A 23,741-nucleotide genomic window follows, 5' to 3' on the forward strand; every position below is an offset into this window, starting at 1 on the left:
ACTCATATGCCTTTGTCCAATATAGACACATGAAACCTATTCCATAATAATTGACAACATATAATATATTTTTAACAAATGCAGATTGCAAACAAGCATTTGCATCATTAAGAATGCCTTATCAATTATTCCTTGCTCCCCAAGAAGCTCAATTTATGGATTCTAGCAAATAAGACAAAAGGGAAAGCATTGTAAATGACTCAATGACGTTGTTGAGTATAACCTGCAATAATACCATAATTAATGCTCTACAAAAGATATTTTAAATGGTTAATTGAAAAAAAATGTTTTAAAGTTGATGAAACTCTCTCTGAAATCATTCCGATCAACAGGTTGAAATCATAAAGAAAAAAATGCTGCCAAAGAAAGATCATTCCAAAAAAGTAGCATTCCAATTACCAGCTTAGACAGTATATAATGTATTTTCTCTACCAATCGTTTTAAAAGTTTTACAGAAGTTTTAAATGAAAAATAATTACCTAAAACTATTTCCACAGACCAACACTAAGGTGTTAGTTGCAGGCCCCTGGAATAAAAAAGATGCACAGTATACTTGTGTCTTTGATGGAGATCATATCCTCGCTGTGTTAATTCAACCAGGATTACTTCGATGTTATACACCATGTATGCTTTTAATTTTATCCTATATTTCATTTCCAAATATATTTAAAAAATTTTATGGGATAAAAAGAATATTTGCCATAAAATGTTCTTTTTGAGAACTAGTTAGTTATCTCACCATTCTTTAATTCATTGAGTTTGTTGATATATTCAAGGACTTATAAGAGTAATTAAATATGAGCAATGAAGGAAATTTTATATCTTTTGAAATTATTTGCTATTTCCTTGTTTTCCATTATTCGTATCATCATTTTTAAGCATTTGAGTGTTTTCTTCTTGGTGGTAATCCTTTGCCTTTGTCTTGATTGGACTTATAAGCCATCGTCAGTTAGACACACTGATAGATTGTTCTTAGTGCCTACTTTTATTTGTTATTTGAACTCTACCCAAAGCCTTACTTTAACCATAGTAAATCTAGATCAATATATTTTGGTTATGCCATCGTTCTCTTGAAATGACTCAAAATGACCATTTGCTGTGAAAACCCAGTAAAAAAACAAAGCAAACATATATGTCAATAATCTTTTTTTCAAAATAATGTCGTTTCATCTACAGTTCACAATACAGGTTACTCAACCTTGCAAGTGGCAAGAGATGGTGTAATTGTTTCAAACTGTGAAATTTTTGAATTTTGTGATAATGAAAAACAAAAACTCCAAGCAGTCCACCCCGAATGGTTCGACTTTGAAAGTAAGTATTGAAAAAATTATTTATCTATTAAAATAAATGAAAATATAGTCAAATTATTTTCAAATGGTAAATTTTGCCATGTTATTTGAGAACTTTTGTATCTTTGTGTGCAATTGTAAACCATCAATACAATAATTGTTAAATACATTCTAAAAGACCTATTCAGTTTTGCCTGTTAAATTGATTCAATAGAGATGCATTGGAGAAAAATTATTTTAACACCTGTGTTATTCACATCATAATACAAAAATGTCCAACCAAATTGTTCATTTCTATACATAAATTAATAATTTTGTGTTAAACAAGATATTGATTGCTTCCGCCAGAGATCAAACTGAAAATGCTTTTAATGGAGAGACTTGATCATCTTCAACGTCGCTTGACCTCTTCGAATATATCAAGCCAGGTATAAATTTGATAAATTATTAAGTCAATACATACAGAATCGGTTGTTAACGTCTATTAGCTTTCTATAAGAATGAATAGAAATATTCCATTTTGTTTTGTTTTGTTTTGTTGATTTTGATTAAGCATAGCCTCTCACCATTTGATTAATCATTATGCACTCGAGTGTTTTATTGTTTTTTCAACCCTTTTTGATGTAAAGAAAAATAAAGATTATATTATTTCCTATTGAATAAATGTAATAATAATTTTTAAAAATAATAATAAAATAAAGAAATAAAAAATAAAAAATGTAATAATAATTATTTAATCTTTTTTTATTTCCCAGGATGTACGAAATGATGATGATGATGAGGCAGTGGAGCAAAGTTTAGTTAAACGTGTTGAGAAATTGTTGAGTCAGCCCTGGGCTAACATTGACCAATACCCCAAGGCAGGCCAACATAATTTGACACTGCTTCACCTTGCAGCTGGTTTAGGATTAGCCAAATTCATATCCTGCCTCATCAAGTGGAGGTTTGTATATGATTTTATTCATATAGCCATACATTTTTTCCCACAACACATTGGATGGATTTAAAAAATGTTTTGTTTGAGCTCAATGAAGAAAAACGAGATTGTCAAATTAAGGCTCATTTCATTTGCATCATCTCAACAATCTAGATAATGATTTTTCTTGAAAAAGTTTATCTATTTATTTATGGCTCTATGTTCCAGAATGGAAAACAGCTCAGTGGCCCTGGAATACGAAGTGGATGCTCTCAGTGTTGACAGCCATTCTTGCACTCCACTGGTGAGGCTTAATTTACAAAAATATGTAGTCATTACATTTTTTATCTGCTTAATCTTAATAACTGATAGTATGAATGATGGAGTTAAAAATGTTTTCATAGCATTTTTTCTGTTAACCCTCTCGTGTTCAGATTCTTTTTGGGGGGTAGATAATGAGTTCCCTATATGGCTATGTCAATCATGTAGACATCCTTTGATGATGTAAGCCTACTCTTTGATATCTGCAGTCGCATTTTCGTTTTCTACGATCACTCATGGCTAAACTCTGCCCAGAAACGATTTCATAGGTCCGTCCATCACCAAATTTCAAACTTTTGTTCTCGTGAGTTCTTTAGTTTTTTGACCGAAGAACGATTGGCTATTGAGAATCTTGACCCTTCAACGATTGGTCGTTCTGACAGCTCACGTGTCAACAGCCGTCAACAATGAATTGAATCATCGTTGAGGCAGTGGAAGACGGCCATGGAATAGTTGCGTCACATCGCCACGTTGTTGAATAAATTATCCAGGCATGGTCGATAGGTAAAAAAGCCAAACTATGTTCTAGTTACATTTGAAAGAAACAAAGTATATCACTGATATCGTCTCTTTGAGATATAAAGAATGATATAAAAATCAAGAAAATCGGCCGATAAATAAATAGTTGCTAAAAAAAGCTAAAATAAACAAAAGCAATTTTGAAAATAAAATTTATTCGTAAAACAGTTGGTTTTCAACCGATTTTTATGAAACAAAGACCAATGTACTTCTTTTTTCAAGCTGATTTCAGCAATGTGACTTTCAAATTCCTCAGAATTATATTTTTTACTTTTAGTTTTTAGCTTTTAGGCCTACTCAATAAGGTGTTATATTCCTTGCATAACACAATAGCGTAATACATGGACGGGGAGAAGCGTCTTTGTTTCGGCCAGCTGGATAGATAGCCTATGATTGGTCGAAGACTTTGAAACGCTTGATTCACAATTCTACACGAATGGACTGTGGCGGTTTATCAAAGAGGTGTAACAAATTTATATACGGACTATTTTTCTTGGTGCTAAAATTACAAAGTAATAATTTCGCATCATAAAAAATAACTTTGAAGTTCCTATCTCTTTATTACAATAAAATTGATACCTCGAATGACAAAATCGACCCACAAATAAGGGAGTTATAAATTATTCATAATATTTTTTAAAGTTTACAATAATTGTCTTCAAAGTCATTTTTCATCACCAAAGTCGTAATTTTTTATCGATTTTTACCAAACAAAGTGCAATGTCAATTATTTTCATCCGCAAATAAAATAGGATCCAAATCGTAATTTCTGAAACATATTTTCTTTTCTGGCGGCAAATTTATAAAAATCAAAGCTGAAAACATCCTGCGACAGTGACAGGGCCTGTCATTTCCTTCACAACGATTGGATTTTACTTACTGAGGCCAGTCTTGACTACCCCGCCCATGAATATTTGGCCGTTGTCAGTTTTTGTTGGGTTGAATCTTAAAGAGTTAAAAGATTGTAAACACACCAGGCACACACGTACACGCTTGAAGCAAGAAGAAATCATCCAAGACAAACAAAGAGACCTTCAGATGCATAAACATGCATACACTAACTCACACACTCTCCCTACACACACACACACACACACACAAAGCATGCACGCACACACAAATCACACACAGACACTTTCACTTCACAGAAAGAAGCACACACTCACACAACTAAGTAAGCATAAAGGCACATACATAAAGACTTACACACTCACAAGTTCTCACACACATTCATCCATACTTCAACTCATAAAAGTAGGCCTTCAGAGTCATAGGCCCATGGAACTGGAGTTTATCCCGGTTTCTATAGCGCGAAACGGACAATATCAATTACTTGCTACCCTATGGATAGGACACTCATACCTGCCAACCCTTCAGCTTTTGGCGGAATCATTCCTATTTTCAGTCTTCCTTTCCGCCATGGTCTGTGATTTTAAAAATTATGATTATGGTAAGATGGAAAAAAAATGGGGGGGGGTAGAAAGGTGATTTTTTTTTTTTTAATGATTGCCAAAAGGGAGCTAATTAGGAAAATGAATTGCACTCCTCCCCTTCTCCCCTTCTTTTCCCCATTCCATTACCTAACACATTTGATATATAGTTTTGCCGGCTGTGCCAGAATACTGACTTTATGTGTTTGGTGGCAATGTCGATGGGAATTTTGATAGGGAATTATCCGTTGGTGACAAGTTTCTATTTCTTGTCTCCAAATCCTATTTTCTGACGTTCTGATTCCAATTTTGGAATGTGAATGGTTGGCAGGTCTGGACCCTAGTCTATCGCAACGTGCTTTCTGCCAGATCTATCAGCCCAGCTACCCAATTACTGCTGGATGGACAGGATGGTCAGAAAAAATCTCGCCTGCACCTGGGATCGATCTCAGTCCCTTTGCTTTTGAAACGAGTGCTCTACCAACTGAGCTATTAGGACCTCCTACTTTAACACATAAAGCACACATATATGTTTCTAAAGGGTAGTGGATTTATTATGACGAATGTTCTTTGTGAAGCAAAAAGTCATTATGAACATTTAAGTTTAAGACCTGTACTGAATTACTCTTTTACTCTTTTTAAACAAATATTTATTATTAAATTTATTTTTAAAAATATTTTTTTTGGCTATTAGTTCAGACTCCCCTCAATCTCACTCTTTTAAGCAGAAGCTTTTACTGTCTGTATGTTTGTGTGCGTGTCATCTACTGGGAAAAGCAGACTGATGCAAGACGTCAAGATTTTTGCTATTTAGGTTGAGTTTACTGTGGCCATTTAAATTTTTTTAATGAATTTTTTTCAAACCCTAAGATTTACAATGCCATTCTAAAAAAACTGGAAACAATGAAGCCGGGTATCAGGGTTGCCAAATTGGCTTTTGTAATGTCAAATTTAAAAAACTTGTCATTTCTTAAAGCCATTTGGCATAGGGAAATTGGGTTTAGTTTTTTGGCATTATATTAAAATCATCTTATTTTACATAACAATGGTTATTAATTTTCACACCTAAACTAGCAAGATTTTTTTTTGTACGGAATGCGTATATATGAATGACTGTGGTAGAGAGGGGGACAGATTCAGTAGGTATTATTGATGAGATAACATATTATGACAGTTATTAGTTTTACTTCGAGGATGTAGTGGGTTGCTAATGTCTATTGTTCTTTTTCTCTCCTTTTTCATGAAAAGATGTGGGCGTGCAGTTCAGGTAATATCGATGCCGCTCTAACTCTGTACCGTTGGAATGACCTGCCTCTCAAGATGTGCAACAAGGACGGGCTCCTGCCTCTATCTCTTGCCAGACAGAAGGGACACTACAACCTAGCCAATCAGGTAAATTACATTTAATATTATTATTATTATTATTATTATTATTATTATTATTATTACTATTATTATTATTATTATTATTATTATTATTATTATTATTATTATTATTATTATTATTATTATTATTATTATTATTATTATTATTATTATTATTATTATTATTGTTATCATTAGTGTACAATCTTGATATATCATGCTATATTTTGTAGTCATTTTGATTGCATCCCTCTGTGGCGCTGATCCTAAGCTTTGTGTCTATAGGACTTTTGGTAATCTCAAACCAGGCACAAGACTGGATTGCTCTTGAAATTTAATTCTGTCCCCTCGGTATAGCTATCTTTATTTTAGTTACTCAGAAGAATAGGTTTACAGTCTTTTGATAATCCCATAATTTTATTTTTATTTTATTGGTACTGAAATTATCTAATTATCAATTTTTTATATTTAAAAAAAAAGTATTTTAAATTAGTAAAAACAAAGAAAAACTGTGTTACTCTTGAATATCAACAAAGGCTGAAGGGATCATTAAGTCAAACTATACAGGGGGAGGAGGAGATATGCTCAGTGGCAATCGTGAGCGTGTCTGTGTCTGAGGGACAGCGCGACAGCAGTTTGGTTTAAACTTTATAATTTGGAGCTACTGTGTTCAAAACACCCAGTGCGTTATTGGCCCTGTGGATGTCACTTGTTCTAGCTTATTGCATGCTGCTGTTTGACCACATTTTTAGGGCGGGTGGTTGGATGGGAGCATCACCCTTGAATCGTATACCTATGATGTTCACATGGGTGTTCGATCCGATAGTGATGTCGTTTCTTCTTCTCTTTACTAGCCAATCCTGCTTCTTTGGTTTGTGATTGTATTTTTGACAGGGGATATTTTTTTTTTTCTGTAAATCTTCTGCCTGTTTGTTCTTGGTTATTTATAATTTAGCTTATGATATCTTTAGGTTATGATTTTGATTTACATTTGTACTATTTTTGTTAGATTGCTTGTTTTTTTGTTTCAGCGGTCTCTCATATAACCTCAATTGTGTTGGAAGAGACCTAAAGCAACAAACAAACAAACATTATTAGGGACCTAGAGTAGTTCTTATTTCTCAAGGAAAAATTCCACTGATAGGGATTAAAAATGTGACCAAGAGTGATTTAAAAAAAAAAAAAAGGAATTATGGATTTAAAAGTACTAGAAAGAGAGATAGAAACTTTACAAGGTATTTATGATATGATTGTGACTTGGTTAAGAAATGGTAACTTAATTCTTTTTTTTCAACAGATTGAACAGTTAGACCGATCTGAGAAAGACAATGATAAGATTGTGTCAGCAGCAGCAGAAGAGTCATTCCAAGAGAACCCACATCATCTTAAAATGGATATTACCAGCCCTCCTCCTTCACATCCTCCATCATCATCTGCGAATGTTGGTATGGGTACTCAGAAATCTATGGGAATTAAAATTGAAGAGAAAAAGCAATCAGAGGCAGCAGCATCCTTCCGAGCTCCACTTCCATCCTTTCCCAAACCAATGCCTCCAGGACCCAAGTTGATTCGCAGATTCAGTGAACAGGTTGGTTCAGTTTCAGAATAACTTTTGTCTTTTACTTATGTGAGGCTATGTGGTCTAGTGGTATGACACTCGCTTTCGGATCGGAAGGTCCTGGGTTTGGTGGATATTGCGCTATATAAGAGCTCAATTAAAAAAAATTTTTTTTTTACTTATTTACTTAATCCTCATCGAGCCATGGGGCATATAAGGCATCTACCAAGGGCTTCTATATCTGCATGGACACTGATGTTATTCTAGGTTAGACCGGCCTCTTTAAGCTCTCTATCCAACCATCTTCTCCAGGTTTCTTTGGGTCTGACATTTTTCTTTTGTTTTTTTTCATCTTTTATAGTAATGTTAATGGTAGTAATCGAACCTTTCCTTTTGATATTATTCACGTCTCTTTTTTTTCTTGTCTTTCTGTCAACAGATGATATTTATAAAAATGCATTTGTTTCTAAGTATCTCAGTTGTTAACATTAAATTGAAGAGTCCTGAGACTGAGAATTCATTCATGCGGCTATGTGGTCTTGTTTGCAGCTATGTGGTCTTGTGGTATGACACTCGCTTTTGGATCGGAAGGTCCTGGGTTCGAGCCTTGCTTGGTGCATAGTTGAGTCCTTGGAAAAGACTCTTCACTCACATTCTGTCATGGTACTCAGATGTAAATTAAGTACCTGGCCGTTAACAGCAATTTCTCTGTCAGAAAAAAATTGTATTGTTGCCGAACAGGCGTCATGTCATGTCTTGTTCTTTATGTTATGTGTTGCTGTTTGTCAGGGACCCTTTCTAAAGCACTTTGAACACTTTTAGTGGATATTCTGCAATATAAAAGCTCAATTTTTTAATAATTTTTTTTTTTTTTTTTTAAACATGTCAAAAAGAATCTTATAATTTTGTCAAGTTTCTCAGATTGTTCTTGTAAATATTAATTGGTAATGCTTTATCTGCAATATCTTTGCAGCTTTGCAGTCTTGTGGTATGACACCATCCTCTGGACCAGTGGGTCCTTGATTTGAGTCCAACTGTGGTTGCCAGAAAGTTGAGTCCTTCGAAAAGGCTCTTTACTCACATTGGCACACCCCACTAGATTAGATAATTATTGTTAGCAGTGCTTTGTTTTCCTCATAGCAATGCAGATTTGGAGAGAATTTTCAGTGTTGTAAGAAAGAAATTAACTGAACCAAGGTTCTCCATGTCCACAAAAGACCTTTGAATCCCTACTGGTCACAGGACACGGCCCTTGGAGAAGAAGTTTTGAGAAGATGCAAGAAGGCAACAAGAGAGCATCTTCTTGCTCCCTCTCATAACTAGATTTATCCCTGTGATTGTATACAGACATTTATTGCCATATTGTTGTACATAAATACTTGTATTTAAGATTCCATTATCTTTTCCTGCTCTCTATTCCCTCCTTCTCATCTTCTTCTTCTTCTTCTTCTTCTTCTTCTTCTTCTTCTTCTTCTTCTTTTTCTTCTTCTTCTTTTTCTTCTTCTTCTTCTTCTTCTTCTTCTTCTTCTTCTTCTTCTTCTTCTTCTTCTTCTTCTTCTTCTTCTTCTTCTTCTTCTTCTTCTTCTTCTTCTTCTTCTTCTTCTTCTTCTTCTTCTTCTTTTTTTTCTCCTCTTTGTTCGGTTGCCTGTAATTTCCAAGCAACATATATAATAATACAAATTTTTAGTTCTATGTCTTCTGTTTGCTTAGACAGTCAATGCAGTTGGCCACAGCATTCAGGTGCAATCACAGTTGGGTGTCCCTGATTCCATATTCCAAAGGTTGGCAGGTCTGATGTAAAATCTCATGATATAGTTGTATTTTAATCTAATTTAATCCATTTATTCCTTTTTAACCTTAGGCAATTGGTCAAGTGAAAGGAACCCTCAACAAGCGTAACTCCATAGATCTTTTACCCTGTGGACAGGACATTGACCAAGCCACTTTGCCGACTTTAGGATCTTCCCTGACTGCTAACAGGGAGGCGTCATCTGAGCCCCAGCTCCCTGTCAGCCCTGACATGGCATATATTGCCTCCCCTGCTCCCAGGCTTCTTCTGGAAGACAAAATTGATGAGCCAGCATGTGTTTACACTCCTGACCCATCCACATCCAGAATGGATACTGGTAAGTTTTATGTCTTCACCAATTTTGTGTTCATATACACTATTTAAAGCCAGTATTGACCACACGATTTCATAGTATTTTAAGCGGGTGGTTGGATGGGAGCATCACCCTTGAATCATATACCTATGATGTTCGCATGGGTGTACGATCCGATAGTGATGTCGTTTCTTCTTCTCTTTACTAGCCTATCCTGCTTCTTTGGTTTGTGATTGTATTTTTGACAGGGGATATTTTTTTTTTCTGTAAATCTTCTGTCTGTTTGTTCTTGGTTTTTTTAAATTTAGCTTATGATATCTTTAGGTTATGATTTTGATTTACATTTGTACTATTTTTGTTAGATTGCTCGTTTTTTTGTTTCAGCGGTCTCTCGTATAACCTCAATTGTGTTGGAAGAGACCTAAAGCAACAAACAAACAAAAAAATAGTATTTTAACCTTATTATAATAATAGTCGGTAATCATTATTTACTAAAAAAAAAAGGGCATGTGTTCATCCGTTAGTGCATTCATATACATAGGGACATTTATCACATTCCTTTTTTTTTAACCCTCACTACAGATGAAACTGCTCCGGCAAGAAGTTCTAGTCCACTAATTGATGTGGAGAGAATCTCATCAGATGAAGAAATCGATGAGGGAAAAGGTCAGTTACATAGACTATTTCATCATTTTGAGAAAGAATAAGACAAAATGGAATATTGTAGAAATTGATTAGTTTTGTAGGAGAATACCAGATATGACCAGGACAGTGGAACTTTAATGTTCAGTGGAAGTTGTAAAACATTTTTTTTTATTAACCACCATATTTTGATTATTTTTGTATATTGCAAAGTGCACCTTTAATTTTATATACGTCCTTAAATAATCATCTTAGAAAAAGAGGATTTCCTTTTTTTTTTTTTTTTTAATACTTCTGTTTTTTGCAAACATTCTTGTCATCCTTGTCAGCTTTGTCAGACAATGAATATGAGTTAGAGAATAAAAAAAAGTACATTTGTTAATGAGAGTTCCCACATATAAACAATAATGAGAGTTGCATCCTTTGGGAATGTTGCCTTGTTGCACTCAACCTGAAGCTATTAAGGCAGCTGAATTTATTTTTGAGATTAATAAATATCTGATCTTATTTGATAAATAATAGTTCCATCCATGCCTCCTTTATGTTAAATATGAATGTTTTAGGTGGCGTCAGTACAAATTAACAGAATTGATATTGAAGTATTGAAATAAAGTAATTATTGTATTTATTTAAATAACATGCGATTATCTTTTGTTTTACAGATGGATCCAAGCATCAAATGGTTACACTTGCCAACCAAATCATTGCAGCCATTCCAGAGAGAATAAAATTGTCTCCATCTAAAGGCGAAGATCTCGATGATGCTGCTTCAAGCGGCCGTGGGAGAAGTGAGTCACACAGTTCTCTCACTTCCCAGGGATCTCCAAGACCATCATCATTCGGAGATGACTCTGGCATCTCAACACCAGTCACTGAAAGTCTAGCCTTTGAGGAGTATAGGTAGGTTGCATCATAGCAAGGTATGATAGTCAAGAATAGTAGATGATTTGTTGCTGGAATGGAACAAAATAAAGTCTGTGTTCTGTTTCTCCTGATTTATATGCCTTGACATGGTTTGCCATGAATCATAGTTGGATTCTATAATACTTTTTAAATCAGAGGGTCGATCTCATATCTTACAGGGTGCATGAAGAAGCAGGAGAGAAAATAAGAAAAGAGCCAATGGGAGAAAAAAGAAAGTAAAAAAGAACTAGAACAGTTTACAATTATCCATGATGAATAATTTAAATATTTGAATAGTCATTTCCTGAAAACATTTCTCCTATTTTGCATTAATTCATCATGCTAAATGAGCTCAATGGTTCGTGCTTCCAGAAGCCTGGAGGGAACCAAGGTTCCATTTTATACACAAGTTGACAATTAGATACCCTTTAAACCATTTTTATTACTTTAGTGACAAGAAGCCATTCACACGTGATTCAATTAGGGTAGCATATTTTGTGAATTTTACCCTACTAGGCTTTTGTCCTGTACAATTTTGTTTTTTACAATGAGAATCATTTTATTCATGACCTCTAGATATCCAGAATTTGGCACTCCAGCTTCCAGTTTAAGCCCAGAGTCCACCTGTCTCCCCAGTCCATATAGTCCTTATAGCTTCACTCTTGACTCTCCACCACCCACCACAGCAGAATTTACGGAGTATTTCAATGCTCCAACCACATACATGGAGAAGGATTTTTCTCAACTTACATTGTCAGGTAATTCTATTATGTGCATGAGATTAATACCTTGTATCGGATCAGCACAGTGGGTAATGATTGTCAGTTATTAATGATTGATTTAGATGTTTTAAGCCGGAAAAATAGTGGGTTTTTGTTTTATTTTGTTTTTTTGGGGTTTTTTTTCTCTCTTAGGCCCTTATTATTGAAGGCTCTGAAATTTGACTCATAGATGCATAATAAAATTAGTCTGAACTCGCTAGCAAGGAAATGACAGAAATTATGATATTATCGTTTGACTAAAATTTTATAAGATTTGATTTTGATGTATTTGTATAAAGGAAGAAGTGATACATCTTTTGAACTAAACTGTAACAGCACCTCACAGGCATCATGTCTCGACTTACATGTTAAATTTTGCTGTTGGGATCCCCCTTTTAAAGCCTTTTGATCACATTAAGTAAAAATTGTGCCTTTCAAAAGCTCACTCCCCCCCCCCCCCCCCCCCCCCCCCCCCCCAATGAAAATAACATTAAAGTGATCTAATTTTCATGTAGCCTTTTTTCTCAAATAACAATTTTTAAAATTTTGTTGTTTTCCAATAACAAATATGCATTATTATTATTATTATTATTATTATTATTATTATTATTATTATTATTATTATTATTATTATTATTATTATTATTATTATTATTATTATTATTATTATTAAGTTCCCAATGCCACTGCACGACCTCATCTATATTATTTCTTATCAACATGTATTCTTTTTTACTGTGATTGGTTCTTTTATTTAACTGTTTGACATTTAGAAAATTATCATTGCATTCAGGATATCGTTATGCATCAAAATCTATTTTTAGTAAAACCAAATGCAAACCGGAGAAAAAAATTCTTGAACTGCTATAATTTTTTTTTACAAAGGATAATGGGGAGCCTCATAATTTTTGTGCTATTGCACTATAGTAACATCAGGTTTTCCTCAAAAGCAATGACTGGGTGGGTTCTTTGACCTCCCTTGGTGGGCAGGAGGTCATGCGGTGTCTTCTTTCCCATTATATCTGTTTTCCGAGTTAATTTCTGTCTTTGTCTTGGAATGGATTACTTAGTTTTGTCCTAGTCCTGGCCGGTCCTTGACTGGGAGGGAAGCAGTCAAATATATAGTTATATTTTTGGGATATGTAGTTAGATTTTTGTTGTGATAAACATATATTGGTTTCTAAAATATTTGAGTATATTCCTCTTAGTGGGGACCTATGTTGGTGTCTTGATGAAACTTTTAGATGATCTCATACTGAGTATACTGAGAGTGTGCTCTTGGAATCTACATCTGTTCCCTATTTTAACCCTTCCCCTTTGTCTTTTTCTTGTGTGCTTTCAATTGTAAATCTGTAACTTTTTTTGACTATCCCATATTCTTCCTTTTTACTGGTGCTGAGTGACCTACATGTATCACAATCGCCACAAAACGCTTAAAAACAAACAAAGAAATATTGAAACCAATGAGGTATGATGTTTTTCATAGAATTGCCAGGTTGATCAAAACGCTGGAAAACTTACACCATTAATTTAACAGATAATTGTATTCAATAGAAATACGATTGCGCTGAACAATAGCTTGATTTTACCATGATACCCATTATATTTACATGATATCTGTTGAACCAGGACAAATGTCCAGCACTGGGGATCAGCAAAGGAAGAAATATTGTCCCAAAAATTAAATCCCCATTGTGAGTTTTCATCCCGTATTCTTTCAGATCAAGAGCAGAGGAAGTTGTATGAAGCAGCCAAAGTGATTCAGAATGCCTATCGACATTATAGGGACAAACAGTTGCAACAACAAAAAGAAATTGAAGCAGCTGTTCTCATTCAAAGTTACTACCGGCGATATAAAACTGTAAGAATGAATTCTGTTTATATTATTCAAAACATTTTAAAGTGTTATTAGTTTTTACATTTTATATCCATCATTTCTCAATCCTGATATTTTAAAACTATTCTTACTTAGTATTCTAAAGTAAATTTTTATTTTCACAATGAATGACTCACTCTATGGAAGTTTTTGAGCCATTGGTAAGGTCTCTTTTCCCTTCAAGTGGCTTTCTGTCCTTGTCTTGAAATGAACTGTATTGGTTTTGTTGAGACCCCTGGCTGTAGACGTCAATTTTAAGGGAGCTATTCAGATAGGATACTTTGTATATTTCTTTTAGAGCTGATAGCTCTTTTCCTTGTCAATCACCTCTATTAGAAACTGTCTGAATGTCTTCCTTTTGGTAGGGGATCCCTTGCTGGCGTCTTTGTAAAACTCCTGCTACTCCTGCTGTCAACTGTGACACTAAATTATTGCAGGCACTGACTGCCCTCCAACTCGAATGTTCAGTGACAGTCTCCTTTTCCTAATTATTGAAAATACCTAAATATGTTGCAAGTGCCATTAAACTTCTAAAAATCATGATCTCACAATATACTTCTCTCAGGTGTCTTTAAAATAGAAACTTAAAATTTGACATTTTTAAAATTGTGATTTTAAAACTTTTCAGTATGCATACTATAAGAAGATGAGCCATGCAGCTGTGTTAATCCAAAACCAATTCAGGACATATTATGCGAAACGAAAGAAGAGAGTGGACTCGTCTGGGACCTTGCAAGGCCTCCGCAGAGAGTCAGAAAGATTAAAGAAGGGGCGAAATCAGTCTGTGATCATTCAACAGAGATTTAGGTAAGTTTAAAAATGTCATTACAAAAGTTTTGTTTTAATTAATTATTTTAATACGGCCATGTATAGTATATGTAAATATATTTCATGCAGGAACTGGTAGAAAATTAATGTTGCAAACATTTATATTCTGTAGATATTTTAAAATATAGAGAAGTTACCTATGTTGCTGAGTTATTTATATTATTTTTTTTCATTAAAAAAGAAAGAAAAAAAAGAAAATAAGACCACCTCAAATATTTGAAAGTTACTCAATGGAAGAATAAAAAGGTAGTCATATAGATATTTTTCTTCCCCCTAGATCACACTACCAAAGAAGGTCATTTGATGGGAAAGAAGCCTCTGGGTCAGGTCAAGGATCGGGAGATGCCCCCAATAGGTGAGTGTTTTAAAAACTCAATTTATGGAAGTAGAATCAAAAATGATTTAAATTTTTTTTTCTATTTTTAGGATGCTTAACTATATTGTTAATGCAGATTGCTATGTGTGGCGATTTTGTCAGTCAAATCTTCAATACAAGGGAGTTCAACTTTTCTGAATTGTTTTGAAATTGAATGAAGACTTAATTATTTGTTCTCTTTAATTTTAGCGGATCTTTATTTAGTGTGCTGTTTCTTAAGAGGCTCAGTTTAGTCAGTTTTGTTGACAAGTTTCGAAATTACTCCCAATCAATTTAGCTCCTCGTGAAGCATGCTTTCCTCACTGTGGTATTATATAAATTCTGGTCAAGGATGCTACTTTTTATATATTTTGCAAAGCTTATGTATATGTGTGTAGGCGATGAAGGGGAGGGGGGGGGGGGGGGGGGGGGAGAGTTGTTTTTCTTTCTTTGTTTTTGTGATTGTTTGGGGGGGTTGGGGGAAGTTGTTTTGTCGTCTTTTTTAAGTCATTAAAGAGACATATTTCTTTAAATTTAATGTTTAAATCAATTATTTCAATGTTGTCTCAATTGTTACTGGCAATCTTCAAAAATCTGTATTTCTTCTACAAGAATAGTATTCTTTTATTGTTTGTAAAAGAAATAATGATTAAGTATGATTGAGAAGATTAAACTATAAAATTAGCTTTCCATACATTTAGCATATCTGTCATTTTTACAAAATAGCCAAGTATGAATTGAAAGTACTAGAATGTTACATATATTACCATTTGAACATACTATTGAGTTATGTCAGTTTTTTTCATGCAATGTCTTGTTATTCAATCAGAAAAGATTATGGTCTTGAAATCATCACACATACAGAAAAAGTGAATGTTGATTCAAACAGTTATAGTTTTCATTTTTGTTTAATTAACACATGCATTCAGAGAGCTCTACCAGATTGTGCAGGTTGTCAGGGTATGTAACTCGAAATGTCCAGGGTGTTTTTTATACTGTATTTTTATTCTTATTTCAGATGGTAATATTTTTGTTGTATTTCTTATGAAAACTTGCTCAACATACTGTGTGTATTGAGAATGTTGTATTTTTTTACTCTTTGTGTTATCATTGTGGACATCCATAAAATCAACAGCTTTTTTATTATTCAAAGACTGGAATTTAAGATGTTTCCCTTTTTCCTTTGTTGTAATGTTGTTTCAAATCACATTTTATACTGTTGTCACATTTATTTATTTCATTTAATTTTTTAAAAAACGCCTTTGCCTTTCTCTAGTTGGTTTGTAATTTTTTGTATATTTCATGTTTGTAGAAATGTATTCATCTAACATTGGTTAGTTAAATCACAGCATTTTTTCTTTCATCCCATATAAATATTTGGAGAGAGTTTAAGTCCGCAGAAAGCTCAGAAGGGAAGGTCCTACATGAATGGCATATAAAAGCTGGTGCTTAGATGCTATTTTTAGCTTCTCCGCTTAATCACACACTAACCCGGACTCCCAAGGGTGTGCGATTAAGCGGAGTTGACTGTATTTCTATACGCTATATGATTATCAGGCTCTTCAAGTATTCTTAATGCACTCCTCTTCATCTTATTCATCTGTAAAATTGCGTTCATATATATATATATATATATATATATATAATATATATATATATATATATATATATATATATATATATATATTCTTTTTAAAGTCTTTTTTTTTTAACTTTGTTGTTGTTGGGTAAAATAGATCAATTTCTAACACCACACAGATATGGTTCATGCAATAAGAAAAAACATTAGATTGGTAATTGTGAAATGAAACTCTTTAGAAAATGTTATTTATTTAGTTGTCTTTTTCATTCCTGTTTTTATTCTCCGTGTTCCCCTTATTTTTCTTAGTCAAGGGTATACCTTCATGATAGATTCTTCCCAATAATTCAATATATTGCCCAATATTATTGTATTGTAAAGAATCATGGATCATGGAAAAGTAGGGATAACAACAGATTGCAAGCAGCAGACATGATATAAATAGCAAGAGACAAAAGACCAAAGGAGAAAAAATGCGATTTTGGAATGTCTGAAGCATTAAATATATAAGAATCAATTTAGATGGTTTGCATACCTGGCGATAAAATAATAGCTTAACAAGTAATTGAACATATTAAGAAGACAAACTGCCAGGCCAAATAAAACTTGGATGTTATTGATGTTTGGAGGATCATATGTTAAAAAAAGTGATGGACAGAAGTCATGCAATGTAATGTAATAATTAATTTTTATAGCAAGCAGAATCCACAAAGTGCTCTAAGGCGCTACGCATACAAAGACAATAGGTAACACAAAAATGCAAAATTTTATCACGACTCAAAAAGTGTTCCATTCTGCCCACTGGCATCTGGGTTTACAGGTTGTTTAAAAACAACAACAAAAGCCAAATTTTTATCATCTCATTGAAAAGCTTGTTACCTTATAAATATTTATTTCTCTCCCATTCCATTAAATAGGTTTAGTGATGAATATTGGGAAGAACCTGATACGTTTTAAAAGAGAATTTTCTTTTAAATTTGGATGGAATCTCTTATCTTTTTTTTAATGTTCATTGCCAATAATTGATGGAATGTGATTAAGTTTAATAAAATGCTCACCATTTCTGTCTGCAAAAACAATCAAAACCACCACACAAAATTATGTGTAACCTTTAAGCTTGTAGTAAATAGGAAATAATTTAGCGAATAAGAGAGAATTTATTGAGAGCATCCCTGGCAGTTTTAAAATGATGATAAATACCTTAGTAGCGTCAATATTTGGCTGACCCAGTTGGATTTCTAATATGAAGAAGAATAAGAGAAGAAGGTGGAGGAAGAGGATGGGGATGGAGAAAAATATTTTGGATAATATAATTCAACACTACTTATAATTGTTTTTTAATGCAAAAAAAACAGAAAGATTGGGGAAAGATTTTCTGTTTTTGTAACCCCCAAGTTTGGAATTCACTTCTCAAATATTTAAAAATTGAAATCTCATTGGAAAGCATTTCTTTTTAAACTGTTAAAAAAAAAAGTTCAAAAGTTTGTTGTAAGAGCAAGGGATTTTAATAATGAGTATGTGTGCTTCAGTGCCTCTGTACACATTTCTGTCTGTGCCCATGTATATGTGTATTCACGCGTGTTTGCCATTTAGCTCGTTCTGTTTAATTCTCATGTGTGAAGCTATCTAGAGACTATGTATAAGTTACATTGGGTGCTATAGTAGTACAAATTATTATTATTATCATTATTATTATTATTATTATTATTATTATTATTATTATTATTATTATTATTATTATTATTATTATTATTATTATTATTATTATCATTACCAATTGTTGTTGTTGTTGTTGTTATTATTTTTATTATTATTAATCATTGATACAATATCTGTTACTACCCATAAGAGAGTTTTTATTAGATACTCGATATCAAATATCTCTTCATTGAGACTACCTGATAACTGTGCAGAATGACATTGTATAGCACATCAAACATGGTGAAACTTTGAAAATATGCTGTTTAGATGATAATTCCTGCTAAACTATTAGATGGTTAGATGGTTACAACGTTTGAAACCACTTTTTTTGAGTGGTGGATGATGCCGATTGTAGAGCATCCCTCTCGTAGCCAGGTGGGAGTGCTATAACGGTCGGGTCATGGGTTCAACTCCCCATCGTCTCAAAAGGTTTTGTTTTTTATTGTCTTCTAGCACTTTTCTACTCACTTCATATAAACACAGTCCTCCGGAAGCAAGCAGGGCCTGCTTATAGCGAGATCGTGCTTATAAGCAGATTCTAATTTTTTTCCTTCATCATATGTTCATGCTAAAATTACAATTAAGTACCTTTTTCCTCTTCAATTCTAAATTTATACATAATGGTATGCACCAGAACTGCTGTAGAACCATTATAAAGTCATTTTCGGCTTTGATTCATTTTTCAATCATATTTTATTGAGTTAATAAACTCTTTCGTTTCTGCCATAATGTGCAACAATATTACACCATAGGTATGAGATGATTAAAGAAGCTCATGATTGTTGCTCGTTTTACTTTTGATTGACTGCACATGTTATTGTCATCCTCAACATCTTTGAGCTGGTTCTGACTATGTTAGATAAAGTCTGGTGGTTTTAATTGCTTGTTTAACATTTGAGGTTGTCCAGGTATGTAGCACAAAATAAACTTATCAATAAATGCATGTGTGAAAGCAAGGAAGTTACAGACAACAAGTACAGATGTGAAACTTGTCTTCATTCACATCGTTAGCACACATGACCACATCTGGGGACAGTCTGAGCCCTTCCTTCCCTCATCACCTTTCCAACATTGTATCAGTGTCACCACAAGTGGACAATGTGCCTGTCTCTACCACCGTTTCAAAGTCTTCGAGAATGTCTATCGCTGTCACTTCAAAAAAATTTTATGGAAGTGTCAATTGTTTTGTGCAAAGGAAGTGGTGATGGAATGGTAAAGTTTAAACCATAAGTCATTTGCAGAGTTTTTTCTGTTTTTAATGATATTTTTATTATTATTTATTTATTTGTTTCCTTTTACTTTTGTAATTAAAAATAATGGTTAGAAAATGGGGCATGCTTATAAACGGAGTTCTTCTCAGTGTACATGCTTATAAAGAGGTAAGTTTATATAGTAAAAATTCTGTTTCGTGCCTCAAGTGTGATTATCACCAGATCGTGCTTGTGGCTGGAATGCTTATAAACGGAGACCATTGTATTAAGAAAATTTGACTTGATTATACATTTTAAAAAGATTTTGCATGTGAATGTATATAATGTCAATTTTATAGGTTTCACAATATTCATCCTTGAACTTTCATTTGTGAACACATTTTTAAAATGAATGATTAGCGTTTTATTTTTTTGTTACAATTTTTTTGGGACTTTAATATCAAATTGTCTGTCTTGTTATAATCCTCTTATCCTTCTGTATATCGGTGATCCATTTTTTGCTTTATTTACCTCATAAATTGTTAATTGTTCAATATGTATTAACTGTTATACTATCTTTTCCTGAAATTAACCCCCCAGAAAAAGATCATTAACAAAAGCAAAAAAACCCAAAAAACAGTTTTTTTTAAAAATCCAAAAAGAACCAACTTTCGAACTACTATCTTTAAAAAACCTTTGTTACTTTTCCCCCGACTCAACCAGACCAGTGCAAGGCATGAGCAACCCAATGTGTACCACCATCACTACTGCAATCATCAATACTTCCACCACTACAATAACAACAACATCAAAAACAACAGTTTAGAGTAAGGTATTATCCAAAACTTTGGTAGAGGTCTTACTTTTGTAGTTGATTTATTTACTTTCACTTGACTTTATCTCTTTTTGAGTTTTTTTTTTTTCCACATTGGAAATTGATGTTTAGCTCACACATTCCAGTGTTTCTCCTTCTCATTTAATTAATTTGTCAATTAATTTTTCTAATTTTCAATCCCCTTTGGGGTCTTGATATAAAGTATTGTATTGAACAATAATGAATATAGCAGCTTTAAGAAAAGAAGGAAAAACCAAACTCGGAATGTTTTGAGCTCAAAATCCTTCTTCAACGAATAATAAAAACATATTAAAATCTTTTACTTGCAGACAGCCATGCCAAATAGTTCTCTGCCATCTGTCTGGATTTTAAGTGATGCATTAATGTTTTTATTGTTTTTGTTGTTGGTTGAAAAAGGGGTTATGAGCCCCAAATATTCAGTGTTTGGTATTTTGTTCTTTATCGAAGCTGTTATATATTCTTTTTTTGTTCATTACGTTTTACACTTCACAGCTTCTAGCAGCTTAATATTACTTTGACTTGGGGGGGGGGGGGTCTTGTTATCTATGAAGTATGTTTCAGAATTAAGTTTCCCTGTAGAGCTGTACTCACAAAATATTCATGAATAACCTTGTATTTAGTGTTAAATGAAACTTTATTCAATTACCAACCCAACATAAGAACCATTAACTTCCACATACTTCTTCATTTGGTGTACCCAACGCTCAAAGACGGTGGCCAGTGGCTGTTCATCCAAGGCCTTGATTGCATTCCTCATTGCCTCTTGAATCTGGTCCTCGTCTTCAAATCGTTGACTTTGCAGCATTTCTTTCACCTTATGGAAGAGATGGAAGTAGCATGGGGCAAGATCAGGTGAATAGGGTGGGTGTTTCAACAATTTCCACGAGTAGCCCTCGAGAAGCTCATTCAGAATGACACCATGTTCAATCAAAGTGGGTCTATTTTCCGTACGACTCAGTTTGTCTTTACGGATGAATTTGTAATAGTTTCGTTAACAGTTTGATCAGTTGGGACAGGCCAGCTTAGTATAATGCCAAGTTAATCCGGGTATTACAATATAATATATCGCACCAGGGAGAATGCTGCCATACACACTGATGAAATGAAAAAGCAAGAGCATTGTTAATGAAGATGATGACAATATTTAATGAACGATTGAAGAATATGATGCAGCAGGATAATATTTACAGGACAACGTGCGGTAGAAAAGCACGTAGAGCAGAAGTATATAGCAGTATGTACAGCAGGTTGACTACAATATAATATTTTAAAATATATGCATTTCACTCGCATTAGATTTTATAAACATAATATATGTGGAAATATAATTAATGTGATAACAAAGATGGAGTGTCTTCACATAAGTCAATTAAATCATTATCAAAATAGAAATATAGGTTAAACATGAATACTACTCATTATGATATTGAAGTAAACATTCATTAAAGTAATAGACAAATGATGCCTTTAACTAAAATATAAAAGGAACATAAAATAATAAATTATTGAATACAATGAATTATTCAAGCTTATCTCCGTGAATTCAATAGGGCTACAAACCTAAGATAATTTTTATAATTAAAAATCAAAACTTACATTTCTGGTGCGTTAACTGTTGAAAATGTAACCAGGACAATCCAGTAAAATACACGATGGGCTTAAACCCGAAACATAAATATAAAAAATAGCACAGTTAAAACTGTATGATGATAAATGATGTAGTTAAAACTATATCACAATCACAGTCAAGGTTAGAACCTCCATGTATGAAAATGAATAATATTCATAACGTCAAAAGGTGTGAAAATTTTTAATTTGTTCACATTGAGAAGAATTATAAATAACAATGACGACAGTTGGCAGAATTATAAATAATAGCGATAATAAAAATGAAATAATGAGTGACGAAAACTGACAAAGAGTAACAACTTAGCACCAAGCAATAATAACAAAGAATTCTGGTCTAATCAGAACACATGTGTGTCGAAAAAAACGATGTGCATCACTTTCTTCTCCTTGTTTTCTGCGAGCCTTCTGTGGTCAGATCATCCAACTTCCCTGACCTGCTGCCTAACAGTTTGAATTCTGAATTAAAGGAGCATTATGCTCCGAAACTTTACAAAGATCTCTGTGTATTTCGACGAGAGAGTTAAAAATTTGATGACAAACCGAACGTCATAGCATGAGAAGGTTGGATCAATGTTTTGCTCTGCCATTTTCTTTTGATTGTGCTTGGACAAGGAGCAATAGTTCTACTTGCCACGTCACAGCTATTTGACACGCTAACCAATATACTTGAAATTTGGCATCAAAATTTATTAGATATGACATTATATTGTCCCAAATTGTCCCTTTATTCTTGATCTATATTTTCACCATTCCATCTTTTTCCTGTTTCCTTGCACCGGAAAGTGCATTTTAAGCTCGGTTGATTTCAGTAAAAGTGTCTTCATAAAAATTTTGTCTCTATTATTTTTATATATAAGATAGCAATGACTATCCCGCACAAATCTTTGGGCCTCTTTTTAGCTCACGAAGTGCCGAAATTTGCGTCAAAATATGGGACGAAGCCGTTTCGTATATGCTATTTTAAAGAATTAATTACCACGCTTTTTATCAATAACTATGTCTGAAATTTGGAAGACAATTAGTAAAGATGTCATTTTAGATTATGTCAAGCAACAAAACTCGTACGATTACCAGAAAGCCGTTAAAAACAGATGTTTGCTCTGTTGAGTGAAATATTTCTAAAACTATCAAGAGCAGGGATTTTGTCGCGAATAAGGTTATAGATTATAGATGCACATATCATCTATTTATGTTTCAAATTTCATCGGGATATGGTAAGTGCTTTTCACGTATTATCACAAAACATCAACCCAATTTACTCTTCAATGGGTGAGAAGAGGAGACCCATCGCTTGACACACATGTGACATCTGCGAGGCAAGGCTGCCAGATGGCCAGACTTCCACCTGACCAAATTCGATTTAAAAAGTGACAAAATAGATACTCGCATGGTTTTCGCTACTAAGACTGAACCCCTTAAAACTAATGGAATTTGGCAAAACATAAAATTGAATAGACCAGGATAAAAGTCACTGAGACATAAATAAATTAATAAAATTTAATAAAAGAATTATAATTCTATCTTTTGGCCACGCGCGTGGCAATCTGGCACCTCATCCATCAAAGTCTATTTTTTGGCATTTTTTAATTTTGTGACGTCATAGGGGTGCTAAACGTGTCGCTATTGTATTTTGTCTTACTCATCAATTGATAATTCGACTTTTTAACCCCTTTGAAATAGACTCATCCAATTTCTCTTTTCCCCACAGTAAATAAACAAACACACACGCTCTCTCTCTCTCTCTCTCTCTCTCTCTCTCTCTCTCTCTCTCTCTCTCTCTCTCTCTCTCTCTCTCTCTCTCTCTCTCTCTCTCTCTCTCTCTCTCTCTCTCAGAAATAAAATAAGACATGGTCTCACTGACTATTTTGATTGATAATAATAATTTAGCAGGCATTTTTCACATCATTTGTGTGGGCTGTTA

At 33.5% G+C, this 23,741-nt stretch overlaps 1 protein-coding gene across 7 annotated transcripts in view; it reads left to right on the forward strand.

Annotated features, from left to right (window-relative positions):
• Positions 1–23,741, forward strand: part of LOC144971012 (calmodulin-binding transcription activator 1-like) — a 55,737-nt gene that overhangs the window by 24,672 nt on the left and 7,324 nt on the right. For 2 of the 7 annotated variants that reach the window (XM_078911299.1, XM_078911300.1), the window contains 16 exons: positions 498–624; positions 1,177–1,311; positions 1,638–1,717; positions 2,045–2,232; positions 2,434–2,509; positions 5,724–5,867; positions 7,138–7,428; positions 9,260–9,524; positions 10,083–10,166; positions 10,805–11,042; positions 11,622–11,803; positions 13,528–13,667; positions 14,311–14,489; positions 14,788–14,865; positions 15,795–15,825; positions 20,059–20,162. In XM_078911299.1, the coding sequence (XP_078767425.1) occupies positions 498–624; positions 1,177–1,311; positions 1,638–1,717; positions 2,045–2,232; positions 2,434–2,509; positions 5,724–5,867; positions 7,138–7,428; positions 9,260–9,524; positions 10,083–10,166; positions 10,805–11,042; positions 11,622–11,803; positions 13,528–13,667; positions 14,311–14,489; positions 14,788–14,865; positions 15,795–15,825; positions 20,059–20,162 (2,342 nt within the window). Of the gene's footprint in view, positions 1–497; positions 625–1,176; positions 1,312–1,637; positions 1,718–2,044; positions 2,233–2,433; positions 2,510–5,723; positions 5,868–7,137; positions 7,429–9,259; positions 9,525–10,082; positions 10,167–10,804; positions 11,043–11,621; positions 11,804–13,527; positions 13,668–14,310; positions 14,490–14,787; positions 14,866–15,794; positions 15,826–20,058; positions 20,168–23,741 lie in introns of all 7 variants that reach the window. The other 5 variants (XM_078911302.1, XM_078911306.1, XM_078911303.1 and 2 more) reach the window with 5 other exon arrangements.

This window comes from Berghia stephanieae, chromosome 4 (assembly GCF_034508935.2).
Source record: "Berghia stephanieae isolate SIO BIC M18660-M18661 chromosome 4, UCSD_Bste_1.3, whole genome shotgun sequence".
NCBI classification, from domain to species: Eukaryota; Metazoa; Mollusca; class Gastropoda; order Nudibranchia; family Aeolidiidae; genus Berghia; species Berghia stephanieae.